This window comes from Macrotis lagotis, chromosome 1 (assembly GCF_037893015.1).
Source record: "Macrotis lagotis isolate mMagLag1 chromosome 1, bilby.v1.9.chrom.fasta, whole genome shotgun sequence".
NCBI lineage: Eukaryota > Metazoa > Chordata > Mammalia > Peramelemorphia > Peramelidae > Macrotis > Macrotis lagotis.
Window position 1 is genome coordinate 735,454,548 of NC_133658.1, and position 17,525 is coordinate 735,472,072.

Below are 17,525 nucleotides of genomic sequence, written 5' to 3' on the forward strand. Positions count from 1 at the left end.
AAGAGAAAAAGGACAAAAATATTCTATAACTTTTACACTATGGAAATGAGATAGATCATTTTGTTTGTTTGAAGTTTTTAATCTCTCTGTTGACTTTATATTGTAGTTATGTGTATTGAATTTTTTTGTTCTTATCAGTTCATAAAAAAATCTTCCCATGTTTTTCTGAATTCTTCATATTTATCATTTATTTAGTCTTTTCTTAATTGTGGGGGCACATATTTTGTTTGGGAACATGTAATGTTGAAAGCATTTTTGTATAGATGTATTTTTTCTTACTGTGAATAACCTTCTTGAGATATAGTTCCAATAGTAGACTCTCAGGGTTAAGAGGAATAGACAATTTAAACTCTTTATATAATTCCAAATTGTCTTTCAGAGAGTTGAACCAATTTATATCTCTACTGTCAGTAAATTAGAACACCTGTCTTTCTATAGCTTTTCTAAAAGTTCTATTTTTGAGACACTTTTCTAGTTTGATAAAAGTAAAGTGATGCTCTGATGGATTTATTTTCTGATTATTAGTGTTTGAGGATATTTTGCAAAGGGGATCAGATAACTTTTAAAAGTTAACATCTATGTGCAAAGTTTTCTATGGGTAGCTTTTAACTAGATTATTTTTGGAATATCTATCAAATGTTTAAATTTAGTTGCTCTATTGCAGATTTGTGAAACCTATCCCATAGACCTTTATGTTCCTGAGTCAGTAAATACAGCAACAGTTGTTGGTAGTTCCAAGTTCCGAAGCAAAGGAAGATTCCCAGTATTGTCATATTATCATCAGGATAAAGAGGTACAAAACTCTTTCCTTTTCTTTTAATTATATTACAGTTTGCTTTCCCAACTCAAAGTGATAGAAAATTAGTGTAAAAACAGTATTTTAATGCTTTTGTTGAAAAGAGAAACCAGGTTTCATTTTTTTTAATTAAGTTTTTGTTTGTTTTTGGTTTTTGCAAGGGTTAAGTGACTTACCCAAGGTAACACAACTAAGTATTAGATATCTGAGGATGGATTTGAACTCAGGTCCTCCTGACTCCAGGACCAGTGCTCTTTCCATTGTGCCACTAGCTTCCCCCACTTTATTAAGTTTTTAAAACTTTTGAGTAAAACAGACAAATTAGGCATCTAGTCATTTAAATTTCTAATGTCATAAATTTTTACAGGTAAGGAAATATAGGCTTCCAGAGGAGGTTTAAGGACTCCCCCTCCACCCTCACCCAGTGAACTTCTAAGAGGACATGGACAAGAGCTATCCAGGATGGTCAGGCAAGCCTTTCTGGCTTTTGATGTGCATCATTGGAATGATTTCCAGATAAATGAGCTTACATATCTCTTTTGAGTTGTAGGTAGATTTTGAAATATCCATATGCTCTTGCAACACCAACTGTCTTTTGGATATTTCTAACTGAAAGTCCCAGGGAGAGCTCATCAGAATTCATTATCTTAAATTTAATTATATACAAAATAGCTAAATGCAAGACAGTTTTGGAAGGAGGGCAGTCATTGTTGTAGAGGCTCAGAATGTGCTTATTTCATACAGAAGATGGTGCTTGAGCTGCTTCTTGAAATAAGGATTTGACTGAGGTGAATATAAAGACACACAGTGCAGATAGGATGACCTTTGCAAAAGTATAGAGATGAAAGACAGAGTGTTGAGTGAGCAATAGAGAGAAAGTCAGTTTGGCTGTATTGAGGAGTGTGGGAGGGAAAAGTGGTGTCCAACAAACCTGAAAAGATAGGTTGGGTACAGTTGTATAGGGTTTTCAAAGCCAGACAAAAGAGGGAAACCAATTAGAACACTTTCAATATGTAAGAGTTGCTGAAAGCCTGAATTTAAGAAGGTAGTGTGTAAGTACAGAGAAGGGTTTTGGATGTGAGAGATGGTAAAAGTCAAAATGGCAAGATTCACAAATATTTGGATATACAGGATGAAGGCAAGTGAGATAATGGATAGGAACTAATAACTAGGAAGTGATGGTGCCTTCAGAAATATGAAAAATTTATGATGGAAAAGTTCTTGGGGAAGGATGATGAATTCTGTTTTGAACATATTGAGTATATATGTTTCTGGGACATATAGTTTGAAATATTCAGTAGACAATTGAAGATGCAGGACTCAAGTCTAGATATATATATATATATATATATATATATATATATATATATACAGAGAGAGAGAGAGAGAGAGAGAGAGAGAGAGAGAGAGAGAGAGAGAGCGAGCTTGGAGTTATCTACATAGAAATAATAGTTAAATGGGAACTAGTGAGGTTACCAAAAGTGTAGAAGGAGAAAAAATTTTCCAATAAATCCATCCAATTCAATAAACATTTATTAAGTACCTATGACATGTGATGGCTGCTCTAATAAAAGAAAGACAGTTTGTGCCCTCAACAAGTTTGTTTATTTTTATTTTTTTTTACAAGGCAATGGGGTTAAGTGACTTGCTCAAAGTCACACAGCTAGGTAATTATTAAGTGTCTGAGGCTGGATTTGAACTCAGGTCCTCCTGATTCCAGGGCCCATGCTCTATCCACTGTACCACGTAGCTGCCCCCATCAACAAGTTTATAATCTGAAGGGGGAGACAGCACACAAAAGGAGATAGGAAATGGGGGCTGGGGGAAAAAGGAAGTTGAGATGGGATAATCAGGGAGTCCTAGTGCATGAGAATCCTGTTCTTGAAGCCAAGCAGGATGGCAGATGCAAAGTTAGGGTGATTTAAAAGTCCAGTTTCTGCCCCCTCTAAAGGAAGGCATTGGGAGGAGTTTGGGAACTCAGCCCTCCAAACTAAGGGGAAAAGAGACTCAAGGAGATGGAATTGATCAAGGCTTGAATTAGTAGGATGCTAAGTTTAAAAGTGATGGGACCTTTTTTGAGAGGGGCATCTTGGAGTTGAAACATTTCAGGGCAGCTAATAAAGTAGAGAGCTCCAATACACGGTCTTGAGGAAAACTGTCAGTTAGTTAGGAGTCTTATGATATGGATAATGAACCAAAAAGGAGACTGAAGAGTGGTTAAGTAGTTAATAGGCAAACTAGGAAATTGTAGTATCCTTTTAGACTTCTCATTGTCATATATAACTACTCACTCTCCCTTTTCTCAGATCTCTCATGAGTTGCTAATTCTTGTTTACCTCTATAACATCTCTCATCTTTTCTTGTCTCATTACTCAGACATTTATCACATTAGTTCATTTCTTGCCTGGCATATTTATTTTTTGGTTTTTGTTTTTATGGGACATGGGTTTATGTGGGGCATGGGATTAGTAATAGCTTCTTAAATGGTCTTTTTGCTTCAAGTTTTTTCCCCCACTCCAATTCATTCTTTTCATTGCTGCCAAAATGATTTTTTTAAGCATAGATCTAGCCATATCATTTTCCTAATTCAGTATATTCCAGTGACTCTTTGATTATAGGATAAAATTTAAACTCTTTTTGACTTCTAAAGTCCTTCAAAATTTTTCTCCAAATTACCTTTCCAGCATAATTTTATACTACTATTCACCTCATACTCTTCAGTTCATCTAAACTGGCCCTCTTGCTGTTCCTTAAACAGAACACTCCCTCTCTCCTATCTCTAGACCTTTATACTGGTCATCCTCCATGTCTGGAATGCTTTCCCTGCTCAAACACTCCTCCTACAAAAAACCTTTGTCCTTTTCTTGTATATTTCTGTCTTCTATTTATTTTATGTTTTATATAAATATTTTTATATCTTTTATTTTGTTTTGTTTATTTTATTTTTTGTATGTACTTATGTGTTAACTCCCTTAATATAATGTAAACTCCTTGAGAGCAGGGACTTTTATTTTTGTTTTTGTATCACTAGTTCCTAGTACAATATCTAGCATATAATAGGTTTTTTACTTCCCAGGAACATCTTCTTTCTCTCCGCCCCCCCCCTTGAAAGAGTAAGAAAGATAACCCCCTAGTCGGGCAGAACAATTCTATCATTGACTATGTTTAAAAAATTTTTACATTATCTCAAAATATATTCTGAATCTGTCACCTCTTTATCACGAAGTGAATAGCATGTTTCTTCATAAATTCTCTGGAATCTTGTTAATCAGTTCCTAAATTTTTCAGTTATTTATCTTTAAAATATTGTTGTCCTTAAATAAATTTTCTACTTCACTCTGCATTAGTTCATACAAGTTTTCCTACATTTCTCTGAAATCATCTTCTTCATTAAAAATATATATACTTACACATAAAGACAATTTTTAACAATCATTTTCTTTCTTTTGCAAAGCATTGGGGTTAAGTGATTTGCCCAAGATCACACAACTAAGTAATTAGTAAGTGTCTGAGGTCGGATTTGAACTCAGATCCTCCTGACTCTAGGGCCAGTGCTCTATTCACTATGCTACTTAGCTGCCCCTAACATTTACTTTTTTTTTTTTAGGTTTTTATTTTTTTGCAAGGCAAATGGGTTTAAGTGGCTTGCCCAAGGCCACACAGCTAGGTAATTATTAAGTGTCTGAGACCGGATTTGAACCCAGGTACTCCTGACTCCAGGGCCAGTGCTTATCTACTGCGCCACCTAGCCGCCCTTCTCCATAGATTTTTGACAGGCAAACTATTTTCTAAATCATGCATCCATTTTAATCTTATCTTGGTGTATATGATATGGAGATGTTGATCTAGTTAAGTTTCTGTCATACTGTTTTCCAGTTTTCCCAGCAATTTTTGTCACCAAGTGAGTTCTTGTCCTAAAAGTATGTTTTTGAGTTTATCAAACACTGTCTTGTGTACCTAATCTAGTCCACTAATCTGCCACTCTACTTCTTAGCCAGTAGCAGATTGTTTTGATGATTACCACTTTATAATACAGATTGAGATCTAGTATGGGCAAGTCTTTAACTTTTTTTCCTATTAATTCTCTTGATGGTCTTGATCTTTTGTTCTTCCAGTTATCATTTTTATTATATTGTCTTGGCCTACCCATAAGTGATTAATATTTCTCTGCTTTTTTTAGAGATGTCCTTATTTAAGTAAAGGATGCTTTGTGATTGTGTTCATTTAGTTATTTTGTATAATCTTGGGTGGTAAACTCCCAATATTTCCTCCTGATGCAATTTATTGGTAATATGCAAACATGCTGATAATTTTGATGGGTTTATTTTATTTCCTATAACTGTTGAAATTAATTAAATTTTTGGTTGACTCTTCTAAAGTTCTCTAAACTATCATCTTTAAAACTGTCATCTTCATTTCCTTTTTCACTGTGCTTCAGTTTATTTTCTTGTCTTATGCTATAGCTAGCATGGCTCTATAAAATATAGTATTTTGAATCATAATGGTAAAAATAGGGGATTAAAAAAGCAAGAATATCTATCTTAATGGAAAGACTTCTAATTTATCTCCATTATATATAATGCTGGCGCTTGGTTTTAGATAGATAGTTCTTCTAGTCTTATTAAGAGAAGATCTGCTTATTATTATGCTTTCTTGTGTTCATAATAAGAATGGGTATTATATCTTGTCAAAAGCTTTTTTATGTATCGGTTGATCCATAATTTTTGTTGTTAATAACATGGTCATTTATAGTTTCCTAGTTTTGAGCCAGTCTTGCATTGCTGGTATAAATCTAGCCTATTTGTAATAATCTTTGTGATACATTACTGTTGAGATTTTACTTAAAATTTTTGCATTGATATTCATTAGGGATATTAGTCAATACAAATATTTAGGGTCTTAATAAATGTTTGTTGAACTGTGCACTAAGCTAAACTCTAAATGACCTAGATATTAAGTCACCGCTTTCTTTTACCACTGGGGAAAGGGGAAGAGTTCATGAATAAATGATAGACAATATTGCATGAAATAAAATGGACACTTCTGACAAAATTCAAAAATTTTTGTAAGAACTTATGCTTTGGGGCGGCTAGGTGGCTCAGTAGATAAAGCACCGGCCCTGGAGTCAGGAGTACCTGGGTTCAAATCCGGTCTTAGACACTTAATAATTACCTAGCTGTGTGGCCTTGGGCAAGCCACTTAACCCTGTTTGCCTTGCAAAAACCTAAGAAAAATAAAATGAAAAGAACTTATGCTTCATCATTTGAATCAAAATGGGTATGCTGTTCTCTTTTCTTTTTCTAGCGTAAAATCTTATATATTTCTAAGTTGTTAAGTCTACCATTAAAAATGAAATATATGAAAAATAACTGGCATGCAAATATCTTGTACCTGACAAAGAAAACTCAACATTGAATAGGTTATGATTTTCATAATTAAACTCCTTTCTCATGACAATATTCCTAATATATCTAAATAAAAGTTAACCTTTTCCCCATATTTGAAATGGACAGACTTTATTTAGAGAGTAGTAATAATAATAGTAACAGTGACAAGAACAGTGATACTAGCTCACATTTATATAGTACTTGAAGGTATATAAAGGTACTTTATGTGCATTATTTTATTTTATTAAATGGTATAAACTAGAATTATCTCCAAAATGAGAGAAGGCTAGGGTATACATTATTTTAATATTTTCTTCAGACCTAGTCTTATGAAAAAATAAAGAAGTGGATATTTTGGGCACCTAAGAAAGTGACTTTGGGAAGGCCAAAATATTGCAAATCATCTTTGAAACAGTGTCTTAAAACTGATATCCTTCATTTAGAATTACAAACTCATTTTTAAATTAAATATTTTTTTCTTTTTCCTCTTCAGTATTTCTAAAACATATCTTAGTGACAGAGAATTTATATTCCCCCCTCCCCCTTTTTTTTAAAATTAGGCTGCTATTTGCAGATGCAGTCAACCTCTCTCAGGTTTCAGTGCCAGATGCCTGGAGGATGAAAACATGTTGGAAGCCATCAGTAAAACCAACCCAAGGAATCGGTATATGTATGTCATGGATACCAGACCTAAAGTATGTATTACTAATAGTGTGGGATAGTATTTATCTTTTAAATAAAGTATTCCTAACAGCTAAAGTATGAGTTGTGAAAAGAGTGTATATTTTTTTTATTTGTTTTTTGCAAGGCTAAGTGACCTGGCCAAGGTCACACAGCTAGATAATATTAAGTGTCTGAGGTTGGATTCGAACCTAGGTCCTCCTGCTTCCAGGGCCGGTGGTCTATCCATTTGGCCACCTAGCTGCCCCCTAGAGCACACATTTTTATATTTAAATCTCAAACTTGTAGTGACAATAAAAATTGTTATAAAGTATTTTAACCTTTGAATGTGAATTAATGTTTTTGGTCTTGTTGCTTGTTATTATACCAAGTTTGGTATTTGAGTGGATATTAGCTGCAAAAAGACAGTACACAGTCATCATATGTAGGGGGCTTTTAAAGATTTTTTTTTTGGTGAAAAATGTAAAAAATATAGAAGTAATCCAAGGTGGAGAAATATATAAATAATTGGGATGGGATAAGATATAAGCTAGTCTTCAGATAGTTTTTTTTTTATGGATTTGAGATAAGAAGCATAACACAGTATAATATTTAAGGAAAGTCATTTAGATAATATGTTAATTATAGTCTATAACATAATCACTTATGGGTAAGATTTATTACAGTGAGCAAAACAAAATTGGCCTTAAGTATCCTTGATTAAATTTCTAAGAGTTTTCAATACTTTCGATTCTTTCTTAAGTATCTTATCAAACAGTCTAATTTTAGAGAGACTAACCTATAACATATATTGAAAAAAAGTAAAGACCTTAACTCTATAAAAGTGATTTTTTGTTTAAAAAATTATTAAATCTAGGGGTGGCTAGGTGGCACAGTGGATAAAGCACCGGCCCTGGAATCAGGAGTACCTGGGTTTGAATCCGGTCTCAGACACTTAATTACCAAGCTGTGTGGCCTTGGGCAAGCCACCTAACCCCATTTGCTTTGCAAAAAAAAAAAATATTAAATAATTTTGGAAAATTCAATCAAAAGTGTGAATTTAGTGCACTATTTTGTTGCATTATTGAATTAACTGGTGATTCTTATGAAATGGTACAGTAACCACATATCAGAGCCCAAGTATTTTTAAAACAACTGTTTATCTGATTTTTAAAGATGTCATAGAGTAGGGCATGTAACTGTAGCTTTTTGTTTGTTTGGAATTCAGAGCATATGTAACAGTTTTATTTTTTTGTCAAAGGGATGAGACATTTTACTATGGATTAAAAAAAGTCAGCTTACACAGTAACCTTATTCTCTTTAAAATTGCATTTCTTCTCTGACCCTTTTCTCTTCATAGGGAATAAAATTAAATATATCACAGTATATTAAACAGTGTTGCAGAATATTAGTTCAGAGTAGCACCACAGGATAAAAACAAGTTCCCTAGCAATGCACAGTGATTATATTTTGGTGTATGTGTAAGAAACCTGTGAACCTTTGAAAGGTTGGTTATTTCTAATATTCTTTCATGGAAATTTTGTATGAGAAGTTATTATTTGGTTTGATGGGTTCCACAACTCTATTATGCATGTTTGTATATCTAATTTATGTACTAATTTAATAATTGCCATTGTAATAAGTAAAAATTGTCTGTTGTGTAAAAATAATGCATTCTAAAAATATACCTTTAAACAGTATAAGCAATGATTCATTGTTAGATAGGAATTTTCATAATATCAGAAATTTTTATCTAATTTTTCTTAATTGTAGGGAAGTTGACTGATAGAGATTGACTCAAGCACATTCATTTACACAATGATAATTAACTTATATTTCAGTGTAAAAAATGTTGATTTGAATTGAGGTTTAGTTTCCATGTAAAATAGATTTTGCTAATGATGTACATTTGTAATTTTAGCATGTTGCCATATAGGGGAGTGCAAAGCATATTTTGGAAGATAGGGGCTATCTTGTCTTCCTTTTTAGTAGTGCAAATTAGAGAAATTCCTTAACCAATGAAATAGTAAACTTTAAATAGAGAGAAGTATTTATATTTAAAAGATGTAGGAAAATAGATAGAGAGTTATTTTAGGAAATCTGAAGCAGAGTAATAAAAAATAGTGTAAAGGGTCGGCTAGGTAGCGCAGTGGGTAGAGCACTGGCCCTGGAGTCAGGAGTACCTGAGTTCAAATCCTTCCTCAGACACTTAATAATTACCTAGCTATGTGGCCTTGGGCAAGCCACTTAACCCAATTTGCCTTGCAAAAACCTAAAAAAAAATATTGTACAATAAATCATCATTTTGCTTACTTATAACATTAAATTTTGATACATAGACTTGGCACCTGAATAACTTTTTTTCATGGTTATTAAGAATAAGCAAAATTAAAATCAATTCACAATAGGTGCTGAACATTGAATTAATTTTAACTTTCCAATTAGATTGTTATACCTAATATTACTTTCAATTTTTATTATAGCACCGTATGCAGAGCTGGTGGGCTTCAAAAAAGGACACTGGCAGAATTGTAGTGAGGATTTCTTCACAAATCTGGAGAGATGAGAAAATAAAAGAAAGCGATGAGAAAGTGCGAGTGAGCGATCTAGAGCCCAAGACTGTATATTTTTAGGCAGCTTTTGAAAGGAATGATAGTTGTTTTAGACATAATTTACTGTTACAAATGAAAAAGAGGTGGTGAAAAGGAAGATGAATTGATTTTAATGTTTATTATTAAGTATCAAAGGGAAGAAAATGCATAAACTTATAAAGCTTCTAATTTGTGAAAGTGACTTTTTAAAAAATTATTATTTTAGGACCAAAAGTGTTGATGACATTAATAATAAGAAAGTCTTTAGTTTTAGTTTAGTTTAATGGGTGGAGTCATTGATTAGAACTAGCTCTCATAGTAGATATGTTAATTGATTATAATATAAAATATTAAAAAATAGATTTTGAGTGATTTATTCTTTAAGCATGTAAATTTCTTTATCAACTCTGTGTACTTGTTTTTAGATAGAAAGTACACTTTCCTTTTGAATGTTTTGTTTAGTCAAGTTTTTAGCCTAGGTAGTGATAATTTTAGAAGATTTTTATGTGTAACACCATTAAAAAATATCAGTTATGACATGCAATGAGTCAGTGAATGGATAGTTCTGCCATACATAACAATAATGATTATCAGCCTATTAGCCAGATCAAATAATTGATTAAGCTTTCTTCTTTCTTGGCCTTTTAGATTGCATCTTGTAAATATTTTAAGTCAATTTAATAATTTTTTTCTTTTGTATTATGCAATGTTTAAAATGCTTAGAAGAATTAAAAATATTTATGTTTAGGTATAGCAATTTAATTATTGTGATTCTGATAAGTGAAAATTGCTCTATACATGAAAAATACATATTATAAAAATTTGACTAGCATATTAAACAATAAGTCAACTCAAGTCTGAACTGTTCAGTCCTCAGTCATGGGGTGTTTAACCCCCTTAATTTCACATATGGGATTTTTATCTGGAATTTCTGTTGAAAAGATTTGTATTTTTATTAGGATTTTTTTCATTTAAGAAAAAATTAGTAACATTTCCATTTGTTTAATAGTCATTTGGTGTTTTAATTGATCACTTTTATTAAATTTAACACAAGAAAGTTTAAATACCTTCTGGCTAAAAATGGCATGCTTGCATCCTTTCATGAAAATTTTTTAATAAAATTTTAAAAAGAAAGCAGACAACAAAAACTAAATGTTGGTTCCATTTTTTTTTGTTTTCTTTTATATTTTAGCTTAATGCTATGGCTAACAGAGCAGCTGGAAAAGGTTATGAAAATAAAGATAACTATTCCAACATTAGATTCCAGTTTGTTGGAATTGAAAATATTCATGTGATGAGATCTAGTTTGCAGAAATTATTAGAAGGTATGATTTATTACTTCTTCATAGTAATATTCTTTTATATAATTATTTTTTCTAGAAAGTTATTCTAAAAATAAGTATAACAGTAAAAATCTGTGATTATATTTTATTCCTTTTTAATATTAGGCTACTTTTATAAGTTTATGAATTGGTATACAAAACAATTCAGGTATATTTCAGTTAATAAGATAGGTTAAAACTTTATAATAGTTTCCTCACTTATATCTTGAGGGATTAGATTAAATGATTTCTAGGTCCCTTTTAGCTTCAGGTCCAGTGATACTGGTTGTTTTTAAAATTAAAAAAAGGAATGAATATTTTTCCACAGAAAATCATATCTATTTATTTGGTATGGTATTATATAATAGTTGTACCTGTATAATTATTCATTTTCCACTATGAAAATAAAAATAGTCACTTTATTTCATTACCAGACTTGAATAAGAGAAGTCAGAGTTCTACCAGATTTCTAATAAACATGCCTTTAATCTTTTCCAGTCAATGGGACGAAGGGTCTTTCTGTGAACGATTTCTTTTCTGGTTTGGAGAGTTCTGGATGGCTTCGCCACATCAAAGCTGTCCTGGATGCTGCTATCTTCTTAGCCAAAGTAACTTTTTTACTTTTGTAATTAAATCAAGGAGGAGAGAGCTCTTACCTTACTTTGTATTTTCATTTTGTTTTGTTTTGTTTAGGTTTTTGCAAGGCAATGGGGTTAAGTGGCTTGCCACCACACAGCTAGGTAATTATTAAGTGTCTGAGGTCGGATTTGAACTCAGGTACTCCTGATTCCAGGGCTGGTGCTCTATCCACTGCGACACCTAGCTACCCCTGACCTTGTGTTTTTGTAGTAACAAAATGAGATGCTTTGATAGCTGTATGATTTCCTTTTATGATCTAATTTAGTTTGTTTGGAGCAAAATAATACTAATACTTCAAAGTATTGATAATCTAGTTGTCTTCAAACTTTATTAAGACTAAGATACTATTCTAAAAGGAGTTTAATTTTTAAAATAAATATTGGAATTTAGATGTCCAAATGAATGTTGTCACTAAGAAAGTATTTACTCTATCTTTACAGGGTAAATTTTATTTGCTTATTCCAATACTTGCTAATTCCCTTCAAAACTGATGGCACTTTAAAAATAATATCCTTGATGGTACCAGAGCTTTGTGTTAGGAGGTGAATTTCATTTTTAGAAATAGTGGAAAGTGACCAAAACAAAGTTTGATCAGTAAAATGATTTATCTAACTAATGTAGCTCATTTTATCTAATATAAATGTTCGGTGTACTAAAATATTGGCATAATAAAGAAAAGATTCATTGGGTCAAAGTTAAATGAATGAGTAAATCTATCCTCTACTTATTAGACACCTACTATTGTCAAGCACAGTAGTACTCTCTGACCTTTTTAATCTATTTATATAAATCTAGTAACAAAGTTTTACTTTGTGCATCCTGGCTTTCTCCTTAATTGCCTTATGTATTCCATGTTTAAAAAAAATGAAAACCCTCTGGTCTTGATATTACTTTGGTGCAAAAGTATCCTTTTAATATACCAAGTTTAACATTTAATTGTTTTTTTCCCTGTTACACACAATTTGTTCTTATTCATTCAAAGTAAATTCATTATTTTTATTTTGGCCTGAAACAATTATTTAATTGATTTTTAAGTGCTAGTGTAAAATTATCCATGCAGCATGTTTCTGCTTTGTTTATTTTTCCTTTTTTTTTTTCATAATCACACTTGAAAATAAGTCTCAATACTTTTGTTTTTGTCTTTTTTTTTTTGCAAGGCAATGGGATTAAGTGACTTGCCCCAGGTCACACAGCCTCAGATCCTTCTGACTCCAGGACTGATATTCTGTCCTCTGTGCCACTCAGCTGCCCCAGTGTCATTACTTTTGAATAACTTTTCATGTATATGAGATGATTTAGGATTCTGAAGAGTATTCAGCTATTTTTTTAAAAAAGTTTTACTAATGCATTTGTATATGGGCAAAGTTATTGCAGTAAGTATGAAAGACAGATAAGCATACCATTATAGGCTATGGAAAAACAAAAAAGGTTTTATACATTAAAATAGTAAAAACCCTCTGGGAATAACTAACAGATTCATAATAGAAAATAAATCTGCAACATCAGGAATAGTATCCACAGTATAGTGTTATTGAAAGTAGAACTTTACATTCTTCTTATCTAGTAATTCCCTAACTCTTTCCAAAGAACAGTGCTCTCAAACCATAATTTATTTCAAAGTCTTGGTAAGCACTATCATGAAGAATGTAAGTCAAAGGAAAACAAATATTAACTTAGATTTTTGTGGAGTTTTAGGAAGCATTCTTGTTATTTTACTTGTCCTAATTATAAGATCTATATGCATCATGAGTACTGAATTCAAGGAAGGCTTGTAAATCATAAGTTTTGCCAGTGAAAATAGTTTAAAATGACCACATACAATTATTACCAAATTTTTCTTCCCATATTTTATATTTATAATAATGATAAAAGAAAAATAATTTCACTTGCTTGTTTTATGTCAAGGGACAGAGCAAGGATGTTTTTAGGTTTAATGGTTTATCATTCATTTTATTGTGTTATATAGCTACTCTTGATTTGCATTGAGAAAGTTATATGTCTTTGGTCAGCAGTTTGAACTGTAGAGGTGATCCAATAATTTTGTGGATTGGAAATGAATCCTGGGTTGTTAAGCAGGTTGTACTGTTGATTATTTGTATGATCTTGGGCAAGTCTGTGACTTTTTACCTTTCCCCTTCTTCCTGAGATTTCAATAATAAATGTAGAATATTCTATTTAGCATTGTCAGCCGCTAGGAAGAAAAAGACTTTATAAATATTATTGTAAGTAAATTTTCTCTCTGCCATGTGTACAACCTTTTTTAATAGTTCTTGAAATAGTAAAAAATGGAGGACTTGGGGGGCAGCTAGGTGGCACAGTGGATAAAGCTCTGGCCCTGAAGTCAGGAGGACCTAAGTTCAAATTGGGCCTCAGACACTTAATACTTACTTAGCTGTGTGACCTTGGGCAAATCACTTAACCCCATTGCCTTGCCAAGAAAAAAAATGGAGAACCTGGAAGGGACCTTAGAAATCCTCAGGTCTAATTGCCTAATTTTATATAGGAGAATATTGAGGTCCATCAGATTTAAACCAGGATCTCACAGCTGAGGAGGCAGGATTTGAACCAAGTGCCCTATCACCATACTAGCTCTCAAAAATTAGGGAACCACTCTACCATGTTGTTAGGACTTTCCTATACAAAAAGGGTAAGACAGAAATTCATCATTGAAGAGTTACCACATCACGTCACTCCCTTATGAACACCAGTTTGAAAGGTTGTTGCACTCATATGTCTACACCCATCTCTGGTTTACTCAGAGAATGTCCTCTAATAAATCTGGTTTGGGACACAGATCTTGAATCCAGGCCTTCTTTTCCTTTAGTACAAATGCAAGTTTAACATATAATCATTCTCCTTCTGGTCCTAATTCTAACTTTACACTTCCATTTGGCTGACTCATCCTGGAATTTCCCTCAGGGCTTGGTTTCCTCACCCTGTAACAGCCCCCTCATCCTGTAACAGCCCACTCACCATGAATGATCTCTTAGGAAGATCTACCCCCATTCAGCTAAAACTTTTATTTGCATAGTTCTCCCAAATTGACCACTGTTTTTCTTCCTGCATGCTCACTTCTTTCCTGTTTTTTGTTACAATGTTTATTCATGTTTTTACTACTCTGTCTCAGTCTCTTTTCCTGGGTTATCATCCATTTTATGCCCTCTTGACCAGGGTAGCTGGATGGCACAGTGAACAGAATACTAGACCTGTGCTCAGGAAGACCTTAGTTCAGATCCAGCTCAGATACTTCTTAGTTCTCATAAACTGGACAAGTCACTTAACTCTGTTTATATCAGTTTCCTCATTTGTAAAATGATGTTTGTCCTTCATTCTTTTTTTTTTTTTGCAAGGCAATGGGGTTAAGTGCCTTGCCCAAGGCCACCAGGTAGGTAATTCTTAAGTGTCTGAGGCCGGATTTGAACTCAGGTCCTCCTGACTCCAGGGCTGATGCTCTATGCACTGCACCACCTAGCTTCCCCTTTCCTTCATTCTTGAAGAAGATCATGATATTAGAGAGGTGAAGCACATGAATTGATTTTGAGTGAGGGGATGCTGTGCTAAGTCACCAGCCTCAGTTTCTCTTCCAGACCTATCTGGGTCCAGTGGTCAGTTATGAATCTGGACTACTGAAGATGGCCCTGTATGCTGGTCAATCAGAGTAAAGTGACTTGCCCAAGGTCACACAACTAGTAAGTGACAGGTGTCTTAGGCTAAATTCGAACCCCTGATTCCAAGGCCAGTATCCACTATGCCACCTAGCTACCCTTTGTAAAATGAGCTGGAAAATGAAATCGCAAACCACTCCAAGATCCCTTTCAAGAAAGTCTCCAAGGGGTCATGAAGAATCAGATATGACTGAAACAATTGACCAACAAAGAGATAAGGCCATAACATTCTCTGCTTTTAAAAAAAGTTTATTAACTTCCTAGTATCTGTAGGATCAAATAAAAACTTTTCTTTGGCATTTAAATCTCATAATAGTCTAGCTTCAGTGTACATTTTCAGCCTTACTGTACATTATGCCCTTTCATGGATGTTAGTGCTTAATGTTACTGGTGTAATTACTTTTCCTCATATATAGTATTCTTCCTTCTGTCTCCATGCCTTTGCAATGTCTCCCATTCCTGGAATGCACTTAACATGTTTCATGGCACATAATAAGTAGTTTAATGAGAACTTGTTGATTGAGTGATGCATTAGCCCTCTGGAATTTTTGTTTTCAGAATTACTTAAAACTTTTTAGAAGCTTTGTTTATATCTGTGACACTGAGGTGTTTATATATATATATATATTTATATATGTATATATATATATATATATATATATATATACACATATATGAAATATTTTTTTTTTTTAGGTTTTTGTAAGGCAAATGGGGTTAAGTGGCTTGTCCAAGGCCACACAGCTAGGTAATTATTAAGTGTCTGAGGCCAGATTTGAACTCAGGTACTACTGACTCCAGGGCCGGTGCTCTATCCACTACGCCACCTAGTCAGCCCAAGTAACATTTTCTAAATGAATTCAGTATAGAACACTGTGACAAATATTACCTTTTCAGTTGACCTTGCTAAATAATATTTTATAAGCTTGTACCTTGCTAAATAATATTTTATAAGTTTGTAATTAGTTAAGTGTAGTGATTCAACTAAAATGCTTTCTCCTGGTATATACAGATATGTTTTCTATTTTTAGGCAATAGTGGTTGAAAGTGCAAGTGTGCTGGTACATTGCTCTGATGGTTGGGACCGGACCTCTCAAGTTTGTTCCCTTGGTGCTCTCTTATTGGATTCCTATTACAGAACAATCAAGGGATTTATGGTGAGGATTTATTTGACTTTCATTATGAAGGTTTTTCATTGGTAGCATAATATATACAAAATACCATTTTGTGACTTTGTAAAATTAATTGAGAATGTGTTAGAATTTTCTTTTTTGAAAATTATTTTTCTTATACTCTGCTAAGTTAGAATTGCTTATAAAAGATTACACATTGCTATCTTTTAACAAATGAAAATGATTAAACCTGACCATAGCCTGTTTAGCTAGTCCCCAGTTGATGGGCATCCCCTCAAATTCCAAATCTTTGCCACCAAGAAGTAATTACTATAAATAATTTTGTAGGTCCTGCCCCCTCCCTCCCTTTGAATTTTTTTTAAAAATCTCTTTAGGATATTGATTAGTTGTGGTATTGCTAGGTCCAAGGATATGCAGTTTTATAGCCTTCAGGACACAATTCCAAATTGCTGTCCAGAATAGTTGAATCAGTTCACAGTAGTGTTCCAGTTCTCCCACATCTCCTCCAACATTTGTTATTTTCCATTTTTGACATTTTTAGCTAATCTGATAGGTGTGAGATGGTACCTCAGTTATTTTAACTTACATTTGTCTAATCAACAATTATTTAGAGTATTTTTCCTATAGATAGTTTTGATTTCTTTGTCTGAAAATTGCCTATTTATGTCAGTGAGCTTAGCCTAGATTAAATTTCTTGCCACTTTGGACTAAGATCTGAGCCTCAGTGCAATCTCAGGAAATCTGAGTTATCAGTAAAGTCCTTCAAGAAACCCAAACTTAAAACTAGGACTTTGGAAGAAGGGAGGAGCTTTGAATCTCCCCATAATATTGGTTATTAATAATCATTTCTGGCACCCAGGAAATCAGAAGTCAAGCTCACTGACTTATATAGGTTTTATTCTCTTACCTTTTTTTTGAAAATTGGGACAATATGTGCTTTTTTTCCAGACTTGTGGTATTGTTCCCATTTTTCATGGTTTTTCAGAAATCACTAACAGTAATTCATCAGTCACATTGACCAATCTGGGCCAAGTGATGAATTCATCAAAGGAAGCTAAATGTCTTCTTACCATTCTCATTATTTATATCCTTTAAAACTGTCTTAAATCCTCTTGTGAATCCTCTGATGAAAACTACTTGAGTTATAAAAAAAAATAATTCATTCCAAATTTACATAAACTTGGATTTGTGTTTCTTTCTATTCTTTTTTTTTAACCTGAAAAATTCCTTGAGCAGAGACTGCAACATATTTTTAGTTTAATGCTGTCCTTCATTCTCTAAGAAGATGATATCAGGGAGGTGATGTCATGACAAGCACATGAATTGGATGAG

General features: G+C 33.0%; 1 protein-coding gene across 5 annotated transcripts in view; it reads left to right on the forward strand.

The window, feature by feature from the left end:
* Nucleotides 1-17,525, forward strand: part of MTMR6 (myotubularin related protein 6) — a 53,841-nt gene that overhangs the window by 26,629 nt on the left and 9,687 nt on the right. For 3 of the 5 annotated variants that reach the window (XM_074216195.1, XM_074216193.1, XM_074216194.1), the window contains exons 5-10: nt 665-793; nt 6,744-6,878; nt 9,327-9,440; nt 10,627-10,759; nt 11,255-11,364; nt 16,092-16,217. In XM_074216195.1, the coding sequence (XP_074072296.1) occupies nt 665-793; nt 6,744-6,878; nt 9,327-9,440; nt 10,627-10,759; nt 11,255-11,364; nt 16,092-16,217 (747 nt within the window). The remainder of the gene's footprint in view (nt 1-664; nt 794-6,743; nt 6,879-9,326; nt 9,441-10,626; nt 10,760-11,254; nt 11,365-16,091; nt 16,218-17,525) is intronic. The other 2 variants (XM_074216196.1, XM_074216197.1) reach the window with 2 other exon arrangements.